This window comes from Tubulanus polymorphus, chromosome 5 (genome assembly GCF_964204645.1).
Source record: "Tubulanus polymorphus chromosome 5, tnTubPoly1.2, whole genome shotgun sequence".
NCBI classification, from domain to species: Eukaryota; Metazoa; Nemertea; class Palaeonemertea; order Tubulaniformes; family Tubulanidae; genus Tubulanus; species Tubulanus polymorphus.
The window spans coordinates 24,199,045-24,225,969 of record NC_134029.1 but is presented as its reverse complement, the minus strand read 5'-3'; the positions used below and the strand labels follow the sequence as shown (position 1 = coordinate 24,225,969).

Genomic DNA, 26,925 nt, shown 5'->3' with positions numbered 1-26,925 from the left:
AAGAAGAGTCGATGAGACAAGTAAGAGCTTTCTAGTCGGTTCTGCCAAAATCCAATAGATGGCGATCATAGCATCATTATTTTTTTTATTTTTTTTTTGGATCTTAAAATAGGGATTGTCCCTGTTGTTTATTTGGTTTGTAGATTTCGTTGGATTTTTTGATTGAGTGTCCCTTACAGACCCACCACACCTGCCGGGAGCGAAACAGGGGGTTTGAAATCGGAAATCGAAGTACAGATATAGTTGTGTGATCGGCGGTCTAATTTACAGAATTTTCTTTTTTAAATCGAAGTACATAATTGGAAATTTGGTTCCGGTTCATTCAAACAATCTTCCATTCAGTCTGAACCAGCAAGCGACTGATTGAGTGAATATTTCTGGCTGCCTAATTTAATACATCAAGATTTTGGAAATTGCTATATTACAAGGTTGAAGATCATTTTTTCCATTTTTCATTATTAACCGTAGGCGATGAGCTTCACTTCATTTATGACTGCACTTTGCTAAGCGATCTGCGTGATAATTCCATCCATTTAAGTATGTCCAGAAACCTAGAAATATTAAGGAATCATACCCCACGAATAGCTAAATTCATCCAGTTAGGTATAAGTTTATACAAATCCCTCCAATGAATTGTTTATATACGTGTGATATATCTTGCTGTATATAATTCAATCTCTGTACATGCTTTGTCTGTAAATAGTTTTACTGAAAAATTAGATTTTAAATTTTGTTAATTCCTATTTTGTTTTGTCTGTATGTATGTATATAATTCTGTTCATGTTTTGTAAATTTTTATATTTCATATTTTGTATTCAATCTTGCCTCCACGTACCATTCTTATGGTTGGAGTGAAATAAATATCTTATCTTATCTTATCTTATCTTATCCTAAACTGAGCGGATGTCCAGAGTTCGAATCCTGTAATTACTGACACTGATTCACAGAGTGGTCCTGATGTTGAATAGAGGATGTACAGGGATGTCCAGAGTTCGAACCCAGTAATTACTGACACTGATTCAGAGTGGTCCTGATGCTGAGTAGAGGATGTACTAGGGTGTCCAGGGTACGAATTCAGAGTCTGAATTGACAATGTACAGGGGGTGTCCCGGGTTCGAACCCTGTCTTAACTGACACTGATTTGGAGACGCTGAATAGGCATTGTACAGTGGTGTCCCGGGTTCGAACCCAGATACTGATTCAGAGTGCGGGTCCTGAATAGAGGTACTGGGGTCCCGACCGTATGGTGCTGCCGCTATGCTCATCGTTAGCGGGATTTTCATACACTAATGTAAGTCAACTCTGGCAATCGAGTTGTTGCCATTATCCCTAGCATGCCAGAGTTAACTTGCGTTAGTGTATGAAAATCCCACTAACGATGAGCATAGCGGCAGCAACGTACGGTCGGAACCCCAGTACCTCTATTCAGGACCCGCACTCTGAATCAGTATCTGGGTTCGAACCCGGGACACCACTGTACAATGCGTATTCAGCATCTCCAAATCAAAGCTGAATAGAGGATGTACAGGGGTTTCCCGGGTTTGAACCCAGTAATTACTGACACTGATTCAGAATGGCCTTGATGCTGAATAAAGGATGAACAGGGGTGTCCAGGGTTCGAACACAGTTATTACTGTCGCTGATTCAGAATGGCCTTGATGCTGAATAGAGGATGTACAGGGGTGTCCAGGGTTCGAATCCAGTAATTACTGATACTGTGTCTCTTTTTACGTGGTTTTAAAAGAACACGGTTTAATTTTTCATTCGAAAATCATTCATGTCAGTAGAAACACTAAACCATTGACTGTTTTAATGAAATATCTATAATTTATCTAACTACACAACGATTAGATTATCGCAAGATCCCTCGACTGCCAGAGTAACATTCCTATCTGCCATTCATGAAAATCTATACGGATTCTTAACAAAGCATCTATTGAGATTATAGTTCACTGAAAATCCAATAGATGGGAGTCAATTATCAAAAAACCCTTTGGACCCCAATTAGAGATACAAAAACCTCCCGAAATAAAAATATTTAGTATCCTAGGTATATCTATGAATTCAAAAAATATTCAAATTACTTTTAAACTCGTTAATTAGGCAACGTAATTATTCGTCTAACGTTTTTGAACTTATTTAGAAACGACTGTTTAGCCCAGAATTTCAAGGTACACAATTCCATCAGAAACCGGTGTCAATAACTACAGTCGTTTCTATTTAATTTCAATAACGTTAGATAAATAATTACGTTGCTCATTTAAACCAAGTTTTGGACAATTCGAAATGGATAGATCTTAAAAACAGAACCCCTTTTTAGCAATCACCAAACATCAGTATCTGTGGATTTGAACCTAGGACCTGTTCGTATCCACATCACCAGGAATGAATCGATAACACTCATTTCTGTGTATAGTTCACTGAAATTCCTCTAGGGGATGTGTCGATAGTGTAGTTCACTGAAATACCTCTAGGGGGTGCTGTATTGATAACGTAATTCACTGATATTCCTCTAAGTTCACTGATATTCTTCTAGGGGGTGCTGCATTAATAGTGAAGTTCACTGATATTCCTCTAGGGGGTGCTGTGTTGATGGTGTAGTTCACTGATATTCCTCTAGGTGGTTCTGTATTGATAGTGTAGTTCACTGATATTCCTCTACGGGGTGCTGTATTGATGGTACGTAGTTCACTGAAATACCTCTAGGGGGTGCTATCGATAGTGTTTCACTGATATTCCTCTAGGTGGTTCTGTATTGATAGTGTAGTTCAGTGATATTCCTCTAGGGGGTGCTGTATTGATGGTGTAGTTCACCGATATTCCTCTAGGAGTTGCTGTATTGATAGTGTAGTTCAATGATATTCCTCTAGGGGGTGCTATATTGATAGTTTAGTTCACTGATATTCCTCTAGGGGGTGCTGTATTGATGGTACGTAGTTCACTGAAATACCTCTAGGGGGTGCCATTGATAGTGTTTCACCGAAATACCTCTAGGGGGTGCTATCGATAGTATAGTTCACTGATATTCCTCTAGGGGGTGCTGTGTTGATAGTGTAGTTCACTGATATTCCTCTAGGTGGTTCTGTATTGATAGTGTAGTTCACTGATATTCCTCTAGGGGGTGCTGTGTTGATAGTGTAGTTCATTGATATTCCTCTAGGTGGTTCTGTATTGATAGTGTAGTTCACTGATATTCCTCTAGGTGGTTCTCAATTGATAGTGTAGTTCACTGATATTCCTCTAGGGGGTGCTGTATTGATGGTGTAGTTCACCGAAATACCTCTAGGGGGTGCTATCGATAGTGTTTCACTGATATTCCTCTAGGGGGTGCTGTATTGATAGTGTAGTTAACTGATATTCCTCTAGGGGGTGCTGTATTGATAGTGTAGTTCACCGAAATACCTCTAGGGGGTGCTATCGATAGTGTTTCACTGATATTCCTCTAGGTGGTTCTGTATTGATAGTGTAGTTCACTGATATTCCTCTAGGGGGTGCTGTATTAATGGTGTAGTTCACTGAAATACCTCTAGGGGGTGCCATTGATAGTGTTTCACTGATATTCCTCTAGGTGGTTCTGTATTGATAGTGTAGTTCAATGATATTCCTCTAGGGGGTGCTGTATTGATAGTGTAGTTCACTGAAATACCTCTAGGGGGTGTTGTATTGATAGTGTAGTTCACTGAAATACCTCTAGGGGGTGCTGTATTGATAGTGTAGTTCACTGATATTCCTCTAGGGGATGTGTCGATAGTGTAGTTCACTGAAATACCTCTAGGGGGTGTTGTATTGATAGTGTAGTTCACTGATATTCATCTAGGGGGTGCTGTATTGATAGTGTAGTTCACTGAAATACCTCTAGGGGGTGTTGTATTGATAGTGTAGTTCACTGAAATACCTCTAGGGGGTGCTGTATTGATTGTGTAGTTCACTGATATTCCTCTAGGTGGTTCTGTGTTGATAGTGTAGTTCACTGATATTCCTCTAGGGGGTGATGTACTGATGGTGTAGTTCACTGAAATACCTCTAGGGGGTGCTGTATTGATTGTGTAGTTCACTGATATTCCTCTAGGGGGTGCTGTATTAATGGTGTAGTTCACTGAAATACCTCTAGGGGGTGTTGTATTGATAGTGTAGTTCACTGAAATACCTCTAGGGGGTGCTGTATTGATTGTGTAGTTCACTGATATTCCTCTAGGGGGTGCTGTATTGATGGTGTAGTTCACTGAAATACCTCTAGGGGGTGCCATTGATAGTGTTTCACTGATATTCCTCTAGGGGGTTCTGTATTGATAGTGTAGTTCAATGATATTCCTCTAGGGGGTGCTGCATTAATAGTGTAGTTCACTGATATTCCTCTAGGTGGTTCTGTATTGATAGTGTAGTTCACTGATATTCCTCTAGGGGGTGCTGTATTGATAGTGTAGTTCACTGAAATACCTCTAGGGGGTGTTGTATTGATAGTGTAGTTCACTGAAATACCTCTAGGGGGTGTTGTATTGATAGTGTAGTTCACTGATATTCATCTAGGGGGTGCTGTATTGATAGTGTAGTTCACTGAAATACCTCTAGGGGGTATTGTATTGATAGTGTAGTTCACTGAAATACCTCTAGGGGGTGCTGTATTGATTGTGTAGTTCACTGATATTCCTCTAGGTGGTTCTGTATTGATAGTGTAGTTCACTGATATTCCTCTAGGGGGTGATGTACTGATGGTGTAAATCACTGAAATACCTCTAGGGGGTGCTGTATTGATAGTGTAGTTCACTGATATTCCTCTAGGGGGTGGTGTACTGATGGTGTAGTTCACCGAAATACCTCTAGGGGGTGCTGTATTGATAGTTTAGTTCACTGATATTCCTCTAGGGGGTGCTGTATTGATGGTGTAGTTCACCGAAATACCTCTAGGGGGTGCTGTATTGATAGTGTAGTTCACTGAAATACCTCTAGGGGGTGCTGTATTGATAGTGTAGTACACTGATATTCCTCTAGGGGATGCTGTATGATATTGTCATTCACTGAAATACCTCTAGGGGGTGCTGTATTGATAGTGTAGTTCACTGATATTCCTCTAGGTGGTTCTGTATTGATAGTGTAGTTCACTGATATTCCTCTAGGGGGTGCTGTATGATAGTGTCATTCACTGAAATACCTCTAGGGGGTGCTGTATTGATAGTGTAGTTCACTGATATTCCTCTAGGGGGTGCTGTATTGATAGTGTAGTTCACCGAAATACCTCTAGGGGGTGCTATCGATAGTGTTTCACTGATATTCCTCTAGGTGGTGTTGTATTGATAGTGTAGTTCACTGAAATACCTCTAGGGGGTGCTGTATTGATAGTGTAGTTCACTGAAATACCTCTAGGGGGTGTTGTATTGATAGTGTAGTTCACTGAAATACCTCTAGGGGGTGCTGTATTGATTGTGTAGTTCACTGATATTCCTCTAGGTGGTTCTGTATTGATAGTGTAGTTCACTGATATTCCTCTAGGGGGTGATGTACTGATGGTGTAGTTCACTGAAATACCTCTAGGGGGTGCTGTATTGATAGTGTAGTTCAATGATATTCCTCTAGGGGGTGCTGTATTGATAGTGTAGTTCAATGAAATACCTCTAGGGGGTGTTGTATTGATAGTGTAGTTCACTGAAATACCTCTAGGGGGTGTTGTATTGATAGTGTAGTTCACTGATATTCCTCTAGGGGGTGATGTACTGATGGTGTAGTTCACTGAAATACCTCTAGGGGGTGCTGTATTGATAGTGTAGTTTAATGATATTCCTCTAGGGGGTGCTGTATTGATAGTGTAGTTCACTGAAATACGTCTAGGGGGTGCTATCGATAGGGTTTCACTGATATTCCTCTAGGGGGTGCTGTATTTAAGTTGTAGGATATTGATATTCCTGTAGGGGGCCGCTGTACTGATGGTGTAGTTCACTGATATTCCTGTAGGGGGTGCTGTATTGATAGCGTAGTTCAATGATATTCCTCTAGGGGGTGCTGTATCGATTAGTTCACTGAAATTCAGAGAGCAATTGATCAACGCCGAAGCTGAGGATGAACAGAAAATAACAATTTCAACAGAATTCAATATGAATTTATAACCCTTTAATAGAGATAGTAATTTCTCAATCAATATATAATAATTCATTATATGCAGTTTATATCTGAATATATAATTCCCAAAACAAATAAAAATGAGTTTGGGTGACAAAATATCAGTGATCATATACAATATAATATGTATGTATAAAATTTGACAATACTTAAAAGGATTTGCCCTGAAACATACAACAAATTAGGTACAAAGTTTCAACAGGTGTCATATACAGAATGAATTAACGGATCTACTCTATTCTAACCCTCGCCGCAATATTTTGGCAATATTTTGAATCGTCCTATTTGTAAGAGAATACTGATTAAAAACAACAACATACTACGTAACAAATATTAAATATATCATCATTCAAATAGGGACGGAATTTTACAGTCATATATATAACATCTAAACAACTATAATTAACCCCCTGGCCCTGGAGACTAGCGAGGAAATCTACCCCTTGACTTATAGATTGACATGAATAGCCCAAATCTTTGCCCCAGTACACCCTCAAGACTTAGATTTAGAACCCGTCCTAGATCATCTTAGTTTATAATCGTGAACTTTAAAACGTTGAGTCCATGGTTGAATTAGCAAATCTTACAACCTAAAGACAGAAGACAAGTGGACCGGCCCTCAACCGTTTTATAGCTGAATTGCATAGAATTAGTAAACAAAATCATTTTGAAATAGCAAATTGTTTTTCCTTTGGATATTTATGGTATATGTTGTGTAGACGAAATCATCAGTTGAATTCGACACTTTGAAGTGATTCATTTAATCTAATAGGTACACATGTATAAACAGAACTTCCCTAATTCTGATGTCATGTATCGTTAAATTATTACCCCTGTGAAGCTGGCTCCCGGTTCCCGGTTCCTTATTCGGCTCCCGATTCAAAAACATTTTGAATCGGGAGCCGAATCGGGAACCGGGAACCGGCTCCCGATTCAAAATGCTTTTGAACCGGGAGCCGAATAAGGAACTGGGAACCGTTAGCCAGCTTCACAGGGGTTAAATTATTGAGTATTTTTCAATTCATTTCATATTCGTAAATATAACAGAATCTCAAAGTTTGAAGAACTAAAACTTAAAGTTACTAACAATTCATTTAACATATACAAGAATTCTACATATAATGCGTATAAATGTAATCCTGGAGCCAGTTCCACAGTTCTGTTAATTCGCTTTAGTTTCTTACATAAGTGAACTGTAGAACTGACTGTGAGGATATCAGGGCAGAACACATCACAACCAATATACTGGTATAAACGACCAGCGTGGACTGGCATATACCGGTGCAAACCGGTACGATCCGGTATATACCAGCATGGACTTGTATATACTGGTAAAAACGCGTATATACTGGCAAGAACTGGTATGAATAGTTGCCCTAGCACTCCAGTTCATACCGGCATGAACTGGTATATACCGGTACCAGTAGGGAAGTTCATTAAGTATTAATTCTAAGCATTATGCACAAATGGCCAGTTTGCTACCCAACCCACCCCTAGCGCCCCCATCCCACCCCTAGCGCCCCCATCCCACACCTAGCGCCCCCATCCCACCATATGTACTTCATCAATGACCCGGTTACATCAGACTTAAATAGAAAATGCTGAAGACTGTGAAATCACTCTCAACAGCTTAGCGAGTGAATGAGAGACAGACAGTGGCAAGTGAGGTTCAGTCACTGATTATTATAATGTCAAAGACCAGTTTTCGTAGATTTATCCGATCTGCTGTGGTAGCCATCTGCTGTGGTAGGTGGCGCCGCTGTTGCGTGTACAGTGTGAAGTAATGACGGTTTAGGCAGTAAGTGAAGCCGTGTTCCCTGTAAAGCCAAACTATTGTACGTTAAAGCATTTTCACTCATTATTTTAGACAAGCTGCAATTCGTGAAGTAAAAAATCAATCAAAAACCAAAAAAAAATAACGAAAACAAACAGAGTGCATCATCGCAGTCAGTGATTGATCTGAGGAGATGTGAATGTTCTACAAGTCAATACACATACACATCATCCAGTTGTGTTCAACTCAGCCCTCGATACATATTTGACTCTTAAGATTCAAATATTGAAATTTAACTGATTCTTACTGTTATAAGGGTCAAATAATTAATCGACAAATCCAGGAATTCGAACTATTTGTGCTGAAACTTGAAATGATGCCGAGAACAGATAGCAAAAACCCACACTCAACATTTTCACAGTCAGTTGTCACTCACCATCACAGTTTTTATAGTGATTTCATTAAATAATGAATTGTTATAATTCCTGAAAGCTAGATATATGAGAAAAGCATGCATTACTAGGGAACGGTGAGGTATTTCTAGAATACGGTGCTCATTTAAATACATGCAGGGTTATAACTATTTGATTTTAAGGTGAAATTGGTTATCCTATGTTTAGAATGCTATATAGTTAAATACAAGTTGTATTTCATAAAACAGCCCCAAACACTCACTACGGCAAAATATCTAACATATACACGGCCTATAGAACAAGAGTTTAATTGTTTTTTTTAATATTTAGAGAGATAGAGAGAAAGACTAGAGGTTAAAGAGAAACAGAGAAGAGACCTGCTGACTACTACTGAACACTGGTCTCACAGACTATACGAGACAGACAGACAGAGACTACAATTAGATTAGAAATACATATCAGCCACCCCCTCACCTGGGGGTTACTCCGACACTTCAGGGTCCCATACAGTGAATAGTAATTAGAATCAAGTTCCACAGTTCTGAGTTGAATTTGACCCCTAGAGTTAAAATGAGTCGATGTCTGAATTCCAAGAGAACTGTTGAACCGGATCATGAAGTCGAGTTGATTCACAATAACTGACAGCTATACACAGTATCGGTCAATTTCTACCCACATGGAACCATACCTTATCAATCTGTTTTTTGGGTAAGGCACCAACAGAAGGTTCAGTTCTATCATGTTGTATAGTATCAGCAGTAGCAGCAGCAGCAGCAGCAGCTCGTGATGCTGGGTTATCATCTTGAAGATCAGTAGGAGCTGGCGTGATACTACGCAGAGGAACCAGTTGATTACTGCTACTGTTACTGCCATTATCCGAGGCTTTCTAGGAAATGAAACGAATAAATCAGTGAAAAACTTTTCCTTCTGTTTAAATTCATCTCACACACAGAATCCTGTGTTTAAACAGTTCTTACCTGTTTTTGTTTTTTCTTGCGTTTACCCGCAATCATCCAATCACCACCAGTCTCCGGACCACGCCTACGATCTGCACCAATCACAATTCTAGCCGAATTGTTTTCATTATACAAAGGTCCGACATCTGTAAACAAAACACGTCTCAACTTGTTAAACGACGACCTACTTCAAAATGGCACCACTAATTTCTTTTCAGGTATGTATTCATCTTTCAATAGATATTGAAACTTACCTAAATTATGTTTGGCTAAGATTTTGGAATCTTTCTTTGTGACAGGTAATGGCTGGAACATGAAACATAGATCATTCATTAGAATTGATGTACAGAGGACTGTGATGGTGATTAGCAGCAGAACCCCTTCCTCTGTATTACTAGTAAAACCCCCAGGTATTACTGTAATGTATTACGGATGTATTACTATTTACCTTAGTTCTCCAATCATCAGTTTGATGTTTCATAGAGAAACTGATTGAATACGTGCCGTTGTTATTAGATTCAGTGTCGTCTCTCCCCGTGGAAACTGATTTCAGTTTACCTGCTGCGTTATTCGTATATTTCTTCATGAATTTGCCGGCAGCGTCTGCCGGAATCCAGTCCGGCGAATTCACACGCGGACTGATTATCGGCGAGTCTTTAAACATGTTGTATTTAACGCCACCCTGGTGGTGTTTTTTACCGTCTTTCTTACTATAAACGGGAAAATGATGATCCATCGACGTATAACTACGTAATCTACTAGCCGGATTATTCGATGATAAGTTATTTTCGTGAGTACGGAATGCGTTTGCTGGTAAGTTATTTTCGTGAATTCGGACTGCGTTGTTAGTTTGACTAGTTTTAGTTTCAAGCGAATCTTCCGATTCGCAACTTTTCAGAAATTTCTTCTTCGCTTTTGATTCCGATTCGTTGTTTTTCACGGATGAGCCGTGGTCCGGCGCGGTGGTATCAGTGCCCTCTGGTGTTAAATGATGTGATTTCAGGAATCGATTGTATTTATTATTACTACTCGCGCTGATTTCACTATTCGCCGCTGTTTCTAAGACTTTTAAATCCGGATTTTCGGTAACTTTATTCAGATGACTGCGAAGATCTTTCTGCCTCCAATCTGTATGATTGGAAGTCAACTTCATCAGAGACTTTTTGCTATTATTATTCATCACATTCTCACCGTCACTAGCATTTTTATTATCTTGATTATTATCACTGTCTTTGTCTTTTTTCGCAGCAGTTTCGATTCCCGGAAACTTTTTGATTTTTGAATCAGTTTTATGAATAATCTCTGCGCCCGCGGCGACTACTTTATTCCTCTCCGAGCCAGAGATGAGTAATTTATTCATGGACGCGAGATCCTGAAGTTTTGAATAACTTACGTCAGTCTTGACGAATTTTTTGTTAACCGCGTTAGTTTTAGTTTCTCCAGTGGCTCCCCCTACAGCTGCCGCCGGTTTTTTATAGTTCGAAGAACTCGGATCGGTAAATTTCTCGTAGTGAGAATTTTTTGTATTGTTCTCTTTCGCGCCTCGTCCACTGATCGGTTTCTGCTGCTGCTGCTGCTGCTGACCGTCGGTCAAGCGATTGTTAATGGCCGGAATTGAAGATAGTCCGGATGCTGCTAGACCTTTCTGTAGAGGATAATGCTGTTGTCCCTTGATGAGTTTATTAGACGTCGCGCTCATTCTCGGAGACGTCTGTTGTAGATGGTGATTAGTGATATTTCCCTGAATTATAGTTGAGCTGTCTGTATCTGTGTTAGTTTTAGCGAGTTTGTTTATATTTACACAGTTAGTTGATTCAGTGTTATTATCAGCAGTATGTGAAGGTAACCCCGATTGATATGACGCTATGACTGGATCGTCCGATTGGGCGTCAAATGTAGCACGATTCATCTGTTGATCTGATTCAACCGGAGGGCACGGAGTTCTACATGAATCAACGCTGAAAAATCAAATAATTACAACATCAACACAAACTGAAAGCCATTGTATCACTAACATAGTTCGTACAGATCAGAGAATCCAAATTTCTCTCGAATTCCCCAAACCATTGTGCCACTCGTCATCAGCAAGAACAACAAGAGACCAAAAATTCAAATCCCCTTATTTTAGAGAAGAAAATCAGAATTTGCCGATTGTGCCTATCTGTTAAAACCCTGGTAACTACAGGGATTCAACCTGCAGCAAGGTTGAGTCAAATAATGTTCCTCTCAATCAGAGATTAATTTCAGGGCGAAGTCTTTCATTTTGATGAATTCACTTCACGTGATGATATTCAGCGTTTCCTGTTAATAAACTGCTAGGTTTAGATATTTTCCAATCTGCGTCGAAATTTCAAAACTTACGTTTCTCTATTTTTCACTGTTTTATTTATCTGTGATAATTTCTTGTCTCTGTGCTGCTGCTGAGGCATGCTGTGCGAGTCGATCATTTTAATCGGGATCTCGTTGACAGTTTTACGTTGATGTTGTTGATATTCGGGCGTTTGAAACAACGGATGATTCAAACACTGTTCGATACTCAATCGTTCGCACGGCTCGAGGTGTAACGTGTTACGTAGGAAACTAATGAACGTTGTATTGAGCACCGTGTGGTAGTGTTTCTGTAGAGTTTCAGGGTGAGATACGGTCGGAAACTGAAAATAACAACAAGCTCAGAAGTTCAATAAAACAACGTTCGCTTGATTTCATCCATAGATAACATCAGAGTCAGGGTTCAGGCGGTAGTTGTTCAAAAGTTTGTAAGAGTTAACCATTGGATAGTTGGCAATTAAAATGTGATTGTTAGTATGGTTACATTTATCCGCTGGTTATTTTTAACCAACATGTATCTGAGTTAAAAGCCATGACTAATGTTCAACTGTGGCAATATTTTCAAATATTGAAAATATTCAAATAAGATTGATTTGTTTGTTACTCACTCGAAGTCCAGAGAATCGCGGATTATTGTAAAACAGCTCCATCTGGCGAGAAGGAAGGGGACCGATAATCTTCTGAATGATGTACAACTGATCTATTTCACTCTCTCCGGGAAACAAAGGTTGACCGTCACTTAATTCACCTAGGATACATCCTATAGACCAGACATCCACTGCTTTCCCGTAACGAGCTCTATTATCAATATATAATGAGTTTAATATAACTAAATATCTTAACACAGTTTGTACAGTAAACTTTGCCCTACTCAAGACACAGCCAACACAGACAACAATGAATCATTTTTATGATTTCTTTCTTAAACTCAGAGAAACAGACACTGACTTTGCATACCTCAGACCAATCTTAATTGTCTCAGTTTGTCTGAGTTAGGTAAGGATTACTACACTTGTATCCATTTGAACACTTACCCTAACAATAATTCCGGAGCTCTGTACCACCGCGTTGCGACATAATCAGTGTAATTAGCACTTCCTGGAGTCGTTAAATTCCGAGCAAAACCTGTTCAAAATAAATTCATTTGTATGAATCATGCAGCAGTGCGCAGTGATAGTGACGAAATACCGTGTCACACTTACCAAAATCGCATAGTTTCAAAACTCCTTCTTTACTGATGAGTAGATTTTCAGGTTTGATATCTAAAGATAGAAACACACAAAATAATGAGAGACAGTTTTTAATGAAAGATTCGAGTTAGAATATGAGTAATAATAATTACCTCTGTGAATAATTTCATTACTGTGACACCAGTGAATAGCGTTGCATAGTTGATAAATATAACTACGTACTGTATCTACAGCGACACCATTAGGAGCTTCTTCCAATACTTCTAACATATTCTATACATATCAAACAATACAGCTTTAATACGTGTAAACATCCAGTTCCACAGTTTTCATTTAGAGTTAACTTTGAACTCAGGATCCAGTTCCACAGTTGTCAGAGTTAACTCTGAACTCAGGATCCAGTTCCACAGTTGTCATTTAGAGTTAACTCTGAACTCAGGATCCAAATCCACAGTTGTCATTTAGAGTTAACTCTGAACTCAGGATCCAGTTCCACAGTTGTCATTTAGAGTTAACTCTGAACTCAGGATCCAGTTCCACAATTGTGAGTTAGAGTTAACTGTGAACTCATGATCCAGTTTCACAGTTGTCATTTAGAGTTAACTGTGAACTCAGGATCCAGTTCCACAGTTGTGAGTTAGAGTTAACTGTGAACTCATGATCCAGTTCCACAATTGTGAGTTAGAGTTAACTGTGAACTCATGATCCAGTTTCACAGTTGTCATTTAGAGTTAACTGTGAACTCAGGGTCCAGTTTCACAGTTGTGAGTTAGAGTTAACTGTGAACTCAGGTTCCAGTTCCACAGTTGTGAGGTTAGAGTTAACTCTGAACTCAGGATCCAGTTCCACAGCTGTGAGTTTAGATTTGACTCGACGGAGTAATTAATTAATTGTCTGTGAACTAATCAAGTTATCTTTATTTTGAGTTAAATCTCCAGGACCGAGTTCTACAATTGTGAGTTAGAGTTAGAGTTAACTCTGAGTAAAACTTAAACTCAGAAGCGTGGAAACGGGTCTTGTGAATTCTTCGCTGCTCTTTTCAAGGTAGCTTTTAAACGGTGATTTTCTCATTTACCTTTTCGATATATTCGAAGACTAAATAGAGTTTTCCTCTACGACGAAATGCTTCTTTCAATTCTACGATATTTTCTTGTTTCAACGAACGTAACATTTTTAACTCGCGTAAAGTTGTACGACGCACATCATCGTTCTCTACAAACAACAAACCACATACATCACGTCTAACTACAGTAAATCAGACAGCTGCTGATAGACAGCAATGAGAGAGCTGATAGGCAGCAATCAGACAGCCTATAAGAAGGAATCAGAGTGCTTTTATGCAGGAATCAGACAGAGACAGCTTATATGCTGGAATCAGACAGCTGATAGGCAGGAATCAGAGAGCTTATAAGAAGGAATCAGACAGCTGATAGGAAGGAATCAGAGCTTATAGGCAGGAATCAGAGAGCTGATTGGCATGAATCAGACAGCCTTTAGGCAGGAATCAGACAGCCTATAAGCATGAATCAGACAGCTTATAGGCAGGTGTGATGTCTGTGTCTATCAAAAGCCTTTCATGTAAAACTATTGTTTATTCAATTGTGCTCAGTTTCAATATATTACATACTTGTAAATATTGACATTTCGAAATAGACAATGTTTGAATAGTTGAATAGTTTGTTTACTAAACCACAAACTGACCTTCACTATCTTTAAATTTCTTTATAGCGACCATAGCTCCACTTTCCTGAAATAATATTTAACAACCATTTTACATAAGATCCAACAAGCCTAGGCTAAATAGGTGACAATGTTGGCCTAGCACGACCTACTTGAATAAACAATTTCTAGCGTAGATTGTCCGGTATTTGACACAGGGGCTTGTATCAGAGTTGTAGGTAATGTAAAAACAATAGGTTATCTGTTAATCCAATGTCTATATGTTATTCTATATAGACATTGGATAAACAGATTACCTATTGTTTTTACATTACCTACAACTCTGATACAAGCCCCTGTGGTATCTAATGCTTACCTTTAATCGACATCTCAATACAACACCATAGGCCCCTAAAATAAAACAAATTGTTTTAAATACGGGTCAGACAGATAGACAGACAGATAATACCAGACAAACCACTCACCCTCTCCAACTATTCCTAAAACCTGATATTTATTCATTCCACTTTCATCATCTCATCAGCTTCATAGTTACAATTATACAATATCACCTGAAATATAGCGGGATATCGAGATAGAGCCGTGGTCTGTGGTCGGTCTGCTCTTACAGGGTTACCCAGTGCCAGTTACTTTAAGGCTTGATTAACGGATGATAATTATACACTCACTCAAAAGGAATTTTACTGAATTGGGGGTTACTAAAACAATAATAATAAAGTAGTGAGTGCATCCACCATGTCCGAGATATAAAGAAAGAATGCCGGCTGATTCTAAATTTTTTTTCAGTCCATGCGAGAACACCACCTCCACAATCCCAACCTGGCCCCAGGACTCCATATTGTGATTACCACAAAGCAGCTTACAGAATCAACCCAAGATACGGTTGTTGAATAATTTGATTAAAAGAATACGGCCAGAACTGAGGCGGATGGAATGTTTGCATGCAGCACCCCTCACGTCCTCCCTCCCTCTCACCCAAACCGTCAACTGTCAGTTTCAGGAGATTGTTAATAAGAGTTTTGAATGTTTCATTGTAAGTTGAACGATTCAAACACCTAAACTACTACTCACAAAATATCCTCACACAATTTGAGTTTAGTTAATCGTCGTTATTGTCATCATTTTCTCTCTTCTTGTTGCTTTCAAAGCGTTGTCAACACGACTCCGAATCTATGCGGCAAGTGAGTAAAATAACACTATTTACCGAAATCCAAATTCAATTGAAATTTTGTTCTAAATTATGGACGACTCACTGCAAGTAAAAACAAGGATTTAAAAGTGGACGACTACTCGGACTGAAACAGTTAATCACTGGAAATTCCGATCGAGCCGGTGTCATAAATTTTATTCCTACTGGAAATTGGAACACTCTCATTGCGCAAATCTGTGCGAAAACAATTTTGGTAGAGTCTGTAGGCGTTTTTGTGAGATGAATAGCTCAATGTTGGGGTAAGTCAAAAATCTCACACATGAACAGTGTTATTCTAACAAACACCGTACATGCTGCAAATCAAAAATCACTGGTAAGATGAAAAATCTAAAGACCACAAAAACCTAAGAAAATTATTTCCCAATTTATTTTTCAAATTCATATAATATACATAGTTTTAAAATTGAAAGAAAATTCGTGTAAGACATTTGAGAAAATAAACCGATTTCTGAAAAGTAGTCAATGTAGCAAATGCGTATCTTAAAATACTTTTAATCATTCTCGGTATTCTACAGAATAACATGATTCTGACAGGGCAACTTTTCATTACAATCGACTGCAATATTCACTGAAATACAGAAAATATGCCTAAAAATTTACAATGCCTGTACTTTTAATACATGTACAATATATACTATACTACACTCCAGATCAAGTCAAACTTGTTTGTTATCTCACAACACACTAAAACATATTTCGTTAAATGTACAAATCATTAAAGAAACCTTTACTATTATATATATATATATATATATATATATATATATATATATCTCGATATATACCTCGATGTTGGTCAGTTGGGAAGGCAACTGATATGCTGCCAATCTATACAACACATGGATTAACACTAAAACAAACCAAAACAAAACAAATCAAATCAAAAATTTTATATGTAATAACTTTCTTATCGGGATCAAGGGTTAAAAGAGACTCCTAATAACTCAATTGGGATCAATTATTATTGTTCAAATTTTATGGGTGATAATTCGAGAGTTGCAATGTTTTCTACATTTGTGTCCGAGTTTCGTGGAATTCAACTTGAAAGCAAAGAGTTAAACGAAAACCATTCGAGTTCTTTTCATTCAAATTTCCAATTCACCGCATTCTAACACATCCCTTAATAGAAACATCCAAACATTACAAAATCATTTTATGGGTTGTACATCATTTATGATAGTAAACAACCTCTCAGAAATTGGCACACTGTCAAACACGATCAAGTCATCATATATCATACGTGATCATTACGTCAATGAATTACACTGAGTAAATAGAATTGAAAAATACAAATCGGGTCTAAAAAATAATGTGAAGACTTAAGCAAGTTTGACAATCAATCAAAGTACAGATAAGTGTCTTTTCGAGGCTCTTTTAACGTAAATATGTGAAATAGTTACCGGTACATAATACATAAATATAACTTACAGAATACTGATTGCAATGTACGATACATTTGTCATTTATGCCTTCGCTTTTGTGAACCTTTTTCAGTATTTGTTTAACGAGAAACTAAGGTTATTCATTAGGATATTCATATGTATACTAATGTACAAACATGTAATTTGAGTTACTAATTCTTTTGCCGAGCAGAGATAATTATGCCTGATTTGAACTGTACAGTGGTTTATAACCGAATTGGGATTTTTATGAAAAAATAAAGCTTTGCACATTTTCCAAACAACAGATTAGCGACAAAACCTGATTATTACTGGATGAAATTTATATAAAATACTGTTTATACTATATTATACAAAGGTATTATTCAAGCCAATGTTAAATACAATGTACAACTGTACACTGTAGATGAGCAAGCAGAAAAGGAAATAACAAACACCTTAATCATATTCCGATTCCCAAAACATTTCAAAAACACTGTCTCTAAATAAAATTCTTCTATTTCCCGTAGTTAAATAGTCATTTTGTAAAATGATTGTTTAATGAGCCGCAACCAATTGAACCTCAAAGCAGAAATCAAACTCTGCATTGTAGGTATAAGAATATTACATTTTGTAAACAAAACTGTACGTAATGTACTAAAGAAATAGTGAGTTCAAGGCAGTTTTACTGATTCAAACTTAACAACCGCTAAAATATTCACAGATAATTCACATTCTTTAAGATATCGTGTATATTTAAAGCAAAATGGCGGTTACCATAAATCTGCACGGTTTGCCAGAAATATTCATGAGCTGCTATATGTTAAATCACTACAATAAACATAAAAAGAGGTATAAACCTTAACACATGTTATCCATCTTGATTTCAAATATTCAAATTGTTGAATATCATTGAATTATTAAGATTAACTTCACGAATTAACATGATATTCGAATATTTCATATCTAAACATCATGAATAATTAATAATTTTAATCAGAATTATCCAAATATTTGAATTATTGAAATGAGACGTCTGAATAATATTTTATGTTATCGAAACTCATGCTGTTCAACAATGCGGTATTCTCACGCGTACTCGCTCAAAGTGTCTTAAATCCAACCCCTCGGTATTCTAGGGGTCAGAATTCTACTTGTTGAGTATTCACTCGAGCAGTGGCTCGGGGTTAGATTCCGTGATTGACGCTGGTTCCTGCGGTATGACCATAAACAGTTTTTGTAGGCGCTGTGTCCAACAATCTGTAGAAACAAAAGTTAATAAAATTTCCACTCAGTAGAATCTTCACTTGCCTCTGATCTCATAGAGACCAAAAACATATTCTGCAAAAGCGGCTATCAAATTCTGGTGCAATCAGAGCGAGGCAATGGGTCATCATTGCATGAATTAAGTAGGAAGATTTCTTGAATTTTATCACCAGGGGCCGGTTGCATAGTCATGACTTAGACTTAAGACCAATCTAAGACTAACTTAGTTATATAGTCAATCTAACAACTTAAGACCAGTCTCAACATTTAAGACCACTTTTGGACTTAAGTCACGACTGTGCAACTGGCCCACAGTGATAATCAAAGACTCTACTTATCACATCACAAGCAATGTGTCAAAAACATTCAATTTACCTATAAAGTTTTGAAAAGCCTTAGGTTTCTTTTCCCAGCTAACACCGAACCAGTAGACTGGTATTCCAGATAGGAATATACAGATCGATATGAGAGACTCCATCGGTTGCTGGTAGATCGTCAATACCACGATAAACAACGTCCAGAAGAACAGAAATATCGGAATACCAATTGGCAGCTAAAATACAAAATCAGAACACTATCAAACTACTATTCATTAACCAATGGTTGAAAATTCAACAAATGATTCACAATAGTTTATTAATCAAATTCGAGGTTATAAATTAACAACAGCACAGGATTCCAGTTCCACAGTTCTGAGTGATTGGGACTCAGCAAGGTGGTGAAGAAAATGAACAAATTTGAACTCACAGAATGGAACTAGCTCCTGATTTGTAAACACAATACTTACTGATACAAATTCATCTTATTACAATTTCAAGATAAATATTAGATCGAGTTTAAATCATCAAATAAATGATAATAAGATAATATGTTTAGAGTGTAGTAATAAATAGGGAAAAGAACAGTAAATTCAACCTGTATCAATGAATAATAAAAGTCTCACTGAAATAACTCACTACGGGATAGAAAAAGATTAAATAACAAAAAGCATGCGTGAATTAAAAATAAGGAGGAGACAAAAGTGCAAGAAGTTTGATAAATTATAACCAGTCTATTTACACGATGACTTAGTCTAGTTATTAGTTCTTTGGAATCTCTTAAGATAAATGTAAATGAACTACTGATAGCCTTTTGTGAAGGTTGGAATGATTTCTTAAATTTCTGTCATTTCTAGATTGTGGTGGTCTATTCTAGACAGATAGAAACAGACAGATAGAAACAGACATCTCGGTGAAAAGTAGATGAGAACAGATGCGTCCGAGTTCATAAGTTCATTGTATATTATCATAGTACTACTATACTCAGTATAGACTACACAAGCTGTTACATCTCATCAAAGTGTTCTAATACCACTATGTCGCCTGACAAAAAATAGAACTGACAGAATCTGATGTGAATCAGAAGATTATCTTCTACCTAATATGTAGAACTGTGTGTAATATGAATGGCTATATAGATATGTGTTGACCTCAGTAGTTCTGGTAATACAGATTGATAACTGGCTCTAGTCATCATTATCTTTTGTCTATAGAAGATAAAAAGATAATTATTAATGGGATAATTCTGAATTAATGACAGATGTAACAAGGTTACAAGTAACAGCGTTTTAGGTGACAGCACCCTGTTCAACAGTTCTGTAGTTAACTATGACTGTTACCAGGCACTGGTAATGCATGATGATCTCATAATTCAAACGAGAAAAACTTGTTGAACTGAGTCCTGTGGTATCACTGGTCAGCGAGATATATATTTTGATGGAGGTTAATAATACCTATTTCGTTTAAAACAGACTTATTAGTGGAATGACAACTGAGTTATTAGTGGAACAAAAGACAAACTAAATGACAAAAATATATATTACAAACTTTTAGTGAAACGGAAATTAATGCATTGTTTAATGTTGGTTAGTTAAGAAGCTTATGAATGAACGACACTCAAGTCACACAGCACACAATGCCTGAGTTCTCAACTCAGAGCGTCTCAAACTACCTTAATAGGACGTGTAAGTTCGGGTTGTTTGTATCTAAGATATATTAAAACTGCTACTGATGAACAGATGAGGATAGCGTATGTAAAACCAGTCAATTCTATTAGGTAGAAAATATCCTTTGACATCATAAATGCAATAGTGAAAATCATCTGAAATGAGAGAGAAGTGACAGAAAAGGGTTTAAGAAATATGTTTATAATGGGAGGCCACGGGGCAGGAAACCCGTCTGGGGTGGTCACTGGACAGGAGGCTAGTCTCGAGAGGAAGGTGACACCGTTGATTAGCTGACTGGAGAAGCCACTTCCAGCACTTACCACTCAATTTCAACTAGGAAATTTCTACAAAGCACAAACCACAGTATAAACCATAATCATCATCACCTCAATAGAATGAGTTCCCATTGAATAGTGCGGTTTATGAATTATTGATAGTTTTGAGGAGGTATCATTGACAGCTAAGTTTGGAATGATCCGAGGACATCTTCTACTGGAGTTTCAATTGAAATAGTGAATATTACCTTTAACCGAAATACATTCATTGTTACCGCAAGCAAAGATTTTCAATTACCGATACATGAAATAAATGATTGAAGAACCACCACTAAGTGGCAACATTGGCTTAAAAACATTCACAAAACTGATTCACCAGTCATTACAGGGAACAATCAGAGGTAAAACAGTAGGATCTAATCAACTCAGAGATAACCGTTTAACTCAGAGATAACCTTTTAATGTAGAGATAACTGTTTAACTCAGAGATAACTATTTAAATCAGAGATAACTGTTTAACTCAATAGAATACATCAAACTCTGATATCACTCAGACAAATTTATCAATGTCTTACTGCAGGGGAGTTGTATATACCTAATAATCAATCAGAATCAATTAATGGAATGACTTCAACCAATGTCGCACTACCAATTAACTTGGTTAACCCGAATCATCTGACTTCAAAATATTTCAAATGTTTTGAAGTCGACGATTGATAAAGAATATTCAGACGATCGCTGCTAAACGAGGATGTGATTGGTTTTACCCTGATCGGTCGAGGCATGTTTGGCTGTTTGTATCGTAAGAACAGCAATACACCGATAGCCGCGCACATCAATATCGCAAACGCGAAGCCTGACATCTCAATCAGATAAAATATATCATTACTCGCTAGAAAACATAGAGTCATAGCCATCTGTAACACAAAGCATCAAATCAATATAAACAATTAACTGAACCGCATAAACAAATCTTCGCCCCCTGCACCACCCCTCTGAGACCCAGGATTCCTCTCTTTACCGGGAAACTTCTAAAATACATTTCATATCTTTAAACAATTTTCATCATCATTAAAGCGAAGGAATTTCGGACCGCCGAGCGAACGTACTCACCAAAACAATAATAGAGGGAGCCGGTGTCAGCCATTTGTAGTTGATCATAGCCAGAAATACTGGAAGATGTCCTTCTTCTGCACCGGTGAAGAATACTCTATAAAATAATCACAAATAGTTTATCAATTAAAGCCACAAAGTTGTACTAATTCTACTACTGAACAAAGAGTTCTCAGTTTTTTCAAAGCTTGCAGGAGTGAGACATTAAACTAACCTTGACATTGACAGCATTTCGCTGTTCATTGTTCCGAAAACAGACGCAGCGACGAACAACGGCATAATCCACGCCATCACACCTAGAGTACGATCGGCAAATAACTAGAAAACAATTTAAACTCTATTAAATATGACTTCATCTCGACAAACAATATCACGAGCCTAAGAGTTGCTTAGCTCAACCAACGCTACGTAATATTACCAGACTTTGAGATATTGCTTCGGTTGGCAATATCTAGCACAAAGCAGAACAATCAGGCAACTTTGTATGAAGATTGCAAGAATGATACGATATGTTTCAGGAAAATAGAAGGCTTTTCCAAATAAAATTGAATTACATTCTTCACCACTTGAGCAGTAGGTACAACCGAAGTGGCCAGTATTGAGTAAGAATAAGTACCGGTAGCTACTCTTCAGATGAGTCGTGTATGATCGTGAAGGGGATGTTAAAGGATGTTTCAATGTTTTACTTACGACTGCTACGGCGCTTGATTCTAACATCTCATCCGGTGATAAAACGGTTAAATAACAAATGTTCGCCAATATATACGTGACCGTTACAATAGCTAATGAGATGATTATAGCTAATGGTAGATTCCTACAAAAAGAACACACAAAACAATATTGAATTAACTTTCTATGATACAGTTCTTTGACTGGGTTCGAGTTTTATGAAAAAGTAACTCAAATATTTTTGGTTTACTGGTTATTTTGGTTTCTGATGATTATACGTAGTTAATGATAGATTGCTACAAATACACTCGAAACAATGCATTCAATATTCAATTTACGGTACCTTCATAGATTTGTCTTATTACTGGGGGCAGTTTCATGTATTTTTTGTAACTCAAATGTTCGATTAACTTGCTATTGGTTACTTTTGTGGCGACTGGTAACACGTTTGATCACACGTACTTAAGTTTATTTCACACCGAAATGAACCCTAAAATATTCTTTGAAAGCGCGGACTATCAGAATAGCGAGTTAAGTATTTACGCAATAAAACCATTTATGACAACCATGAAATATCTTTATTGGATCATAACATTTCCCGTTATTTCATTCCAAATAATATAAATTTACTATTTTCAGAGCTCAAAAGAGGAGTTCATCAAGATGAACAAAACGTTATAAATAAGACACTTTCACTTATCAAACTATAATTAATAAAAGTGAATTGATGAGTAAATAAACAACTGATTCATTATGTTTACAAAGCTATGGAAATCACCATTAAATAGATAACTACAATGTGATATTTATGAAACAGGATTTTCCCCGCAAGGCAGCACGAGGTAAATTCAGGGACAGTTGGAGAGCGCAGCCGTCATAATGTTATATAGATGTTTAAACATGTTTAGAAATGTTGTCATGTGGAACACGTGATAATCTAGCTCATTTGCAAGTGCAGACTACCGAATTGTCAGTGTAGATAAACTGTTGAATAGCACAGACTGAATTAATCCTGATATCAAAGTTCATCAAGTAATTGATGTCAATTTTCCCCATGGAGAGAGAGTAGTGAACACCCGTGGAATACGTAGATTAATTTCAGGGTCAGTGAGGCGATGAACTGATCAATAAAATACCAGACAGCGTTGACTGAATGTGTGCCTGTGTCGTTACTGAGTGCTCCGATAAACGACCGAAACCATTAAATGAATGGGAAAAAATCTGTCACCACCACCTGGCACCCGAGTTACAGACTATAGACTACTGAGCACGTAAAATAGCCATTTATAAGTCGTGTCTGTGTTTTACCGGTTTATACAGTAGCGTGATGGGAGAGAGAGAGAGAGAGGTCTAATAACTATTGCCGCAATCACACAAGCATTTTTGACCAAGCTAAATTTGGCCAGGAACAACTGCGTTTAATTTCTAATAGTTCACCCTCTCTTTCTCCTTCTCTTGCTGGGAGACTATTAACAAAGGGTAATTCAACACTTTCTTAGGTCAATAAACATTCTATTTAGAGAATGAATACAATGATATAAACATAATACATACTTCCTCGGGTTTATCAGTTCATCTACGAGAAAATTCAAGTAGTTCCTGAAAAGAAACAAAAACATACTTATCAAGTTCAAACTGATAGGAAACGAGTACCGATAATTTTCAAGGGCTCTTAATAGTTTATCGACTAAAATATTGTAAGAATCCAAAGCCAAAAGATCTACATTAAGATCAAAGATGAATTTATTTCAAATTAAACCGACAACTTCGAAGCCGGGTCTTTAGAGAAACCTACCAGCCGGCGAAAGCCCAAAATCCGGAATAAAATGCAAGTGCGTAAGCACCAACCGAGGATGAACTGCCTTCAAATGTATTTTGTAAGTATTCCGTGTTACCTGCAAAAACGACGGGTATGCATTATCCATGTTATCGTGGTTATCAGTTATCTCTGCTAACACGTTCTCACACATAGATAAATACATTACAAATTGCCGAGGAAGATGCTTCAATAGATACCTTTAGCTAAATACACGAATCCGGTGATGATTACAGTAAATAAAGCTATGAGTTTCGATGCCGTGAAAACTACTGCGACTTTTGCAGCCCATTTCACATTGAAACAATTGACTGCGGTCAAAAACGCTGAAAATAATAACGATAAACAATCCGGTTACTAAACACTAACATAAACTAAATCAATTCATTTAAGCATACTAAGTCCATATTGATAAAATTGGGACTCAAACAGAGATGACTTCAGTAATGTGACGACTTATCAGTCGCAAATTCTAGATTGATCGTAGAATGTCATTGTACTGCGACTTTTGCAGCCCATTTCACATTGAAACAATTGACTGCGGTCAAAAACGCTGAAAATAATAACGATAAACAATCCGGTTACTAAACACTAACATAAACTAAATCAATTCATTTAAGCATACTAAGTCCATATTGATAAAATTGGGACTCAAACAGAGATGACTTCAGTAATGTGACGACTTATCAGTCGCAAATTCTAGATTGATCGTAGAATGTCATTGTACTGCATGCTCTCGAGAAAAATCCTGTGCACCATCAATTAAAAACAATTTCATATCGACCAGTAAAATTGACAACGATCCTTCTCGTAGCTGAATACATTTTGTCTATCTAATATTGATTATAGGAAACTTAATTCTGACAAAACTGAAGATAAAAAGATACTGGTAAGTTGAACTTACTGATGGCAACAGCTCCGATGAGTTGTAAAGCGATTTCGGGAGGTTCGCACATCGGAAACATCGGTTTTAAAACGTACGTCGCGAATATGAGAGAATTAGCGGCGTTACTGACGGCGCCGATACAAATAAAATTAATCCATAAACATAAAAATGCGGGCAGCGGCCCGAACGCCTTCAGGATGTAGATATACTCGCCGCCTGAACGTGGGATCGTCGTCCCGAGTTCCGCGTAACAAACAGCTCCTAAAACGCTAAATAAACCGCATACGACCCATAAAACCATCGCTACTCCAACCGATCCGGTGTTCTTTAAAACTCCGACCGGAGAAACAAAGATTCCTGATCCGACGATTACTCCAATTATAATACTGATTCCGTGGATTAAACCGATTTCTTTCTTCAATCGAACAGCGTCATCTTTCTTATCGGTTACTTCCATTTCACCCGACTTCTTCTTACAGAGACCCATCGCGTCCTTTTCGATTAACTTTCAGACCTGGAAAATCATAAGATCATTTCCTGTTGATTACTAACAGAAATCAAGTATTTTACCATTCAAGAATTATCTTTTTATGGGATTTAAGTCCAGTTTAGAAAATGTGCTCAAGTGTTCAGAATACTTCTAGGGGTCTGAGTCTTAGGCAGCTGGATTATGGCAGTCATGAAGTATAGGACACATCTATGAAGGGGGGTCAAATATCGGAAACTTCTATTCCTCACCCACCAATTGTTCAAAAATTAATAATATGGATGCCATACACTAATTCTAACCCTTGACTGATTAAGTAATAAATCAATAACAGAATAGTTGTAATCTACTAATAACACTTCACAATACGTTATGAATCTAATCATAGAACAAACACTTCACTAGAATTACTAGAAATCTATTTTTAAAAGTCATTCAGAGTTGAATATTCCAAAACCAACTCTGAGCTGAGACCAGGCACCGATATAAATACACCGATATTGTTGTATCCTACTCAACAGGCGCAAATAATCAAAAACCCAATTACATCAAACCTGGGATGCTCAAAGATAACCAACGGATAAAGCAATTTGACTTCAATTGTCACTATCTCCACTATCCACTGGTTAACCCTTAACAATTTTTGAGCAACTGACCGACTGAATAATAAAAACCTGATGATTATTATTGCATCACCTTCAGTCTACACACAGCAGACACTATAACTCTCTGCTGACAGACAACCACCAAAAAATGCAATGCCATAAATTACAAAAATAAACAATCTCTACAACGAGACAGGTGATATTCGATATCTCTCTTTGATTAATTTTAGGTGCAGTCTCAAGTGATCAATGACGCAATAACCTGATTACGCCGGCCAGTCGGCGGGTTCTAACGGACTCTGGCGGTAAATAGGATGGATTTTAATTTTTTTTAAGTGACGATAGAAACAACGAAATAACTTTTAAAGTGATAATAGAAATAAGTGTGAGGACATTGATTAATAATGAACTCACAGACTGATTGATAGAGAGACAGTAATTACCTGTAAAACTATCGAGTGTAATTGAATTCAGTTCGCAGACCGGCGGCACCAGCTTCACGTGTAAAGTGTAAATATCACCTACTCACTGATTACAAGATCTTCCGCCAGATGTCACCTGTGTTGTACATACGTGGGTGAGGTTAGTTCATATCCAGCGTAACACCCGAGCTCATGACGTCATCCAAGGATAGACCCTAACCCTAGCAATGACGTCATGTTGGAATGACCATAACCCTAGCTATTGACGTCATGCAAGGATAACCCTCATGACGTCACTTGGCTGGCGGTTAGTTCTCAACTCATGGAGGCTCATCGGTCGGTTCGAATCCCGTCAGGGAGT

The 26,925-nt window shown here is 37.5% G+C and overlaps 2 protein-coding genes across 8 annotated transcripts; both read right to left on the bottom strand.

Annotated features, from left to right (window-relative positions):
• Positions 1-7,653: 7,653 nt before the first annotated feature.
• LOC141905634 (uncharacterized) lies at positions 7,654-15,621 on the bottom strand. 2 transcript variants are annotated; one of them, XM_074794591.1, is made up of 15 exons: positions 15,524-15,621; positions 14,917-15,003; positions 14,808-14,842; positions 14,474-14,519; positions 13,848-13,984; positions 12,925-13,045; positions 12,785-12,844; positions 12,617-12,707; positions 12,191-12,380; positions 11,616-11,905; positions 9,703-11,212; positions 9,509-9,560; positions 9,276-9,400; positions 8,987-9,180; positions 7,654-7,928 (listed from the first exon to the last, which is right to left on the bottom strand). In XM_074794591.1, exons 2-15 carry the CDS (start codon positions 14,951-14,953, stop codon positions 7,781-7,783), a joined length of 3,036 nt encoding a protein of 1,011 aa, XP_074650692.1. In that variant the 5' UTR covers positions 14,954-15,003; positions 15,524-15,621; the 3' UTR covers positions 7,654-7,780. The 2 variants fall into 2 exon arrangements, with proteins under 2 accessions (XP_074650692.1, XP_074650693.1); XM_074794592.1 differs by having other exon boundaries at positions 7,666-7,928; positions 8,987-9,184.
• Positions 15,622-16,431: 810 nt separating this feature from the next.
• On the bottom strand, positions 16,432-26,694 carry LOC141905605 (large neutral amino acids transporter small subunit 1-like). 6 transcript variants are annotated; one of them, XM_074794548.1, is made up of 11 exons: positions 26,586-26,694; positions 25,069-25,564; positions 24,365-24,490; positions 24,144-24,243; positions 23,903-23,947; positions 22,370-22,493; positions 21,894-21,997; positions 21,680-21,776; positions 21,334-21,483; positions 18,683-18,860; positions 16,432-18,301 (listed from the first exon to the last, which is right to left on the bottom strand). In XM_074794548.1, exons 2-11 carry the CDS (start codon positions 25,535-25,537, stop codon positions 18,207-18,209), a joined length of 1,488 nt encoding a protein of 495 aa, XP_074650649.1. In that variant the 5' UTR covers positions 25,538-25,564; positions 26,586-26,694; the 3' UTR covers positions 16,432-18,206. The 6 variants fall into 6 exon arrangements, 5 of the variants coding, with proteins under 5 accessions (XP_074650649.1, XP_074650648.1, XP_074650650.1 ...); XM_074794547.1 differs by lacking the exon at positions 21,334-21,483 and adding an exon at positions 20,297-20,446; XR_012619268.1 differs by lacking the exons at positions 16,432-18,301; positions 21,334-21,483 and adding exons at positions 19,724-19,832; positions 20,297-20,446 and having other exon boundaries at positions 18,823-18,860.
• Positions 26,695-26,925: the final 231 nt, after the last annotated feature.

Coding starts and splice junctions, on each gene's coding strand:
- LOC141905634 (XM_074794591.1), bottom strand. CDS start 14,953: ATGAATAAATATCAGGTTTTAGGAATAGTTGGAGAGG. Junction 13,985..14,473: donor GAAATTTAAAGATAGTGAAG/GTCAGTTTGTGG, acceptor TGTTGTTTGTAG/AGAACGATGATGTGCGTCGT. Junction 12,381..12,616: donor GCTCCGGAATTATTGTTAGG/GTAAGTGTTCAA, acceptor TATTGATAATAG/AGCTCGTTACGGGAAAGCAG.
- LOC141905605 (XM_074794548.1), bottom strand. CDS start 25,537: ATGGGTCTCTGTAAGAAGAAGTCGGGTGAAATGGAAGTAACCGATAAG. Junction 21,777..21,893: donor GAAATGCTGTCAATGTCAAG/GTTAGTTTAATG, acceptor ATTATTTTATAG/AGTATTCTTCACCGGTGCAG. Junction 18,861..21,333: donor ACATGCCTCGACCGATCAGG/GTAAAACCAATC, acceptor TTTGTATTTTAG/CTGCCAATTGGTATTCCGAT.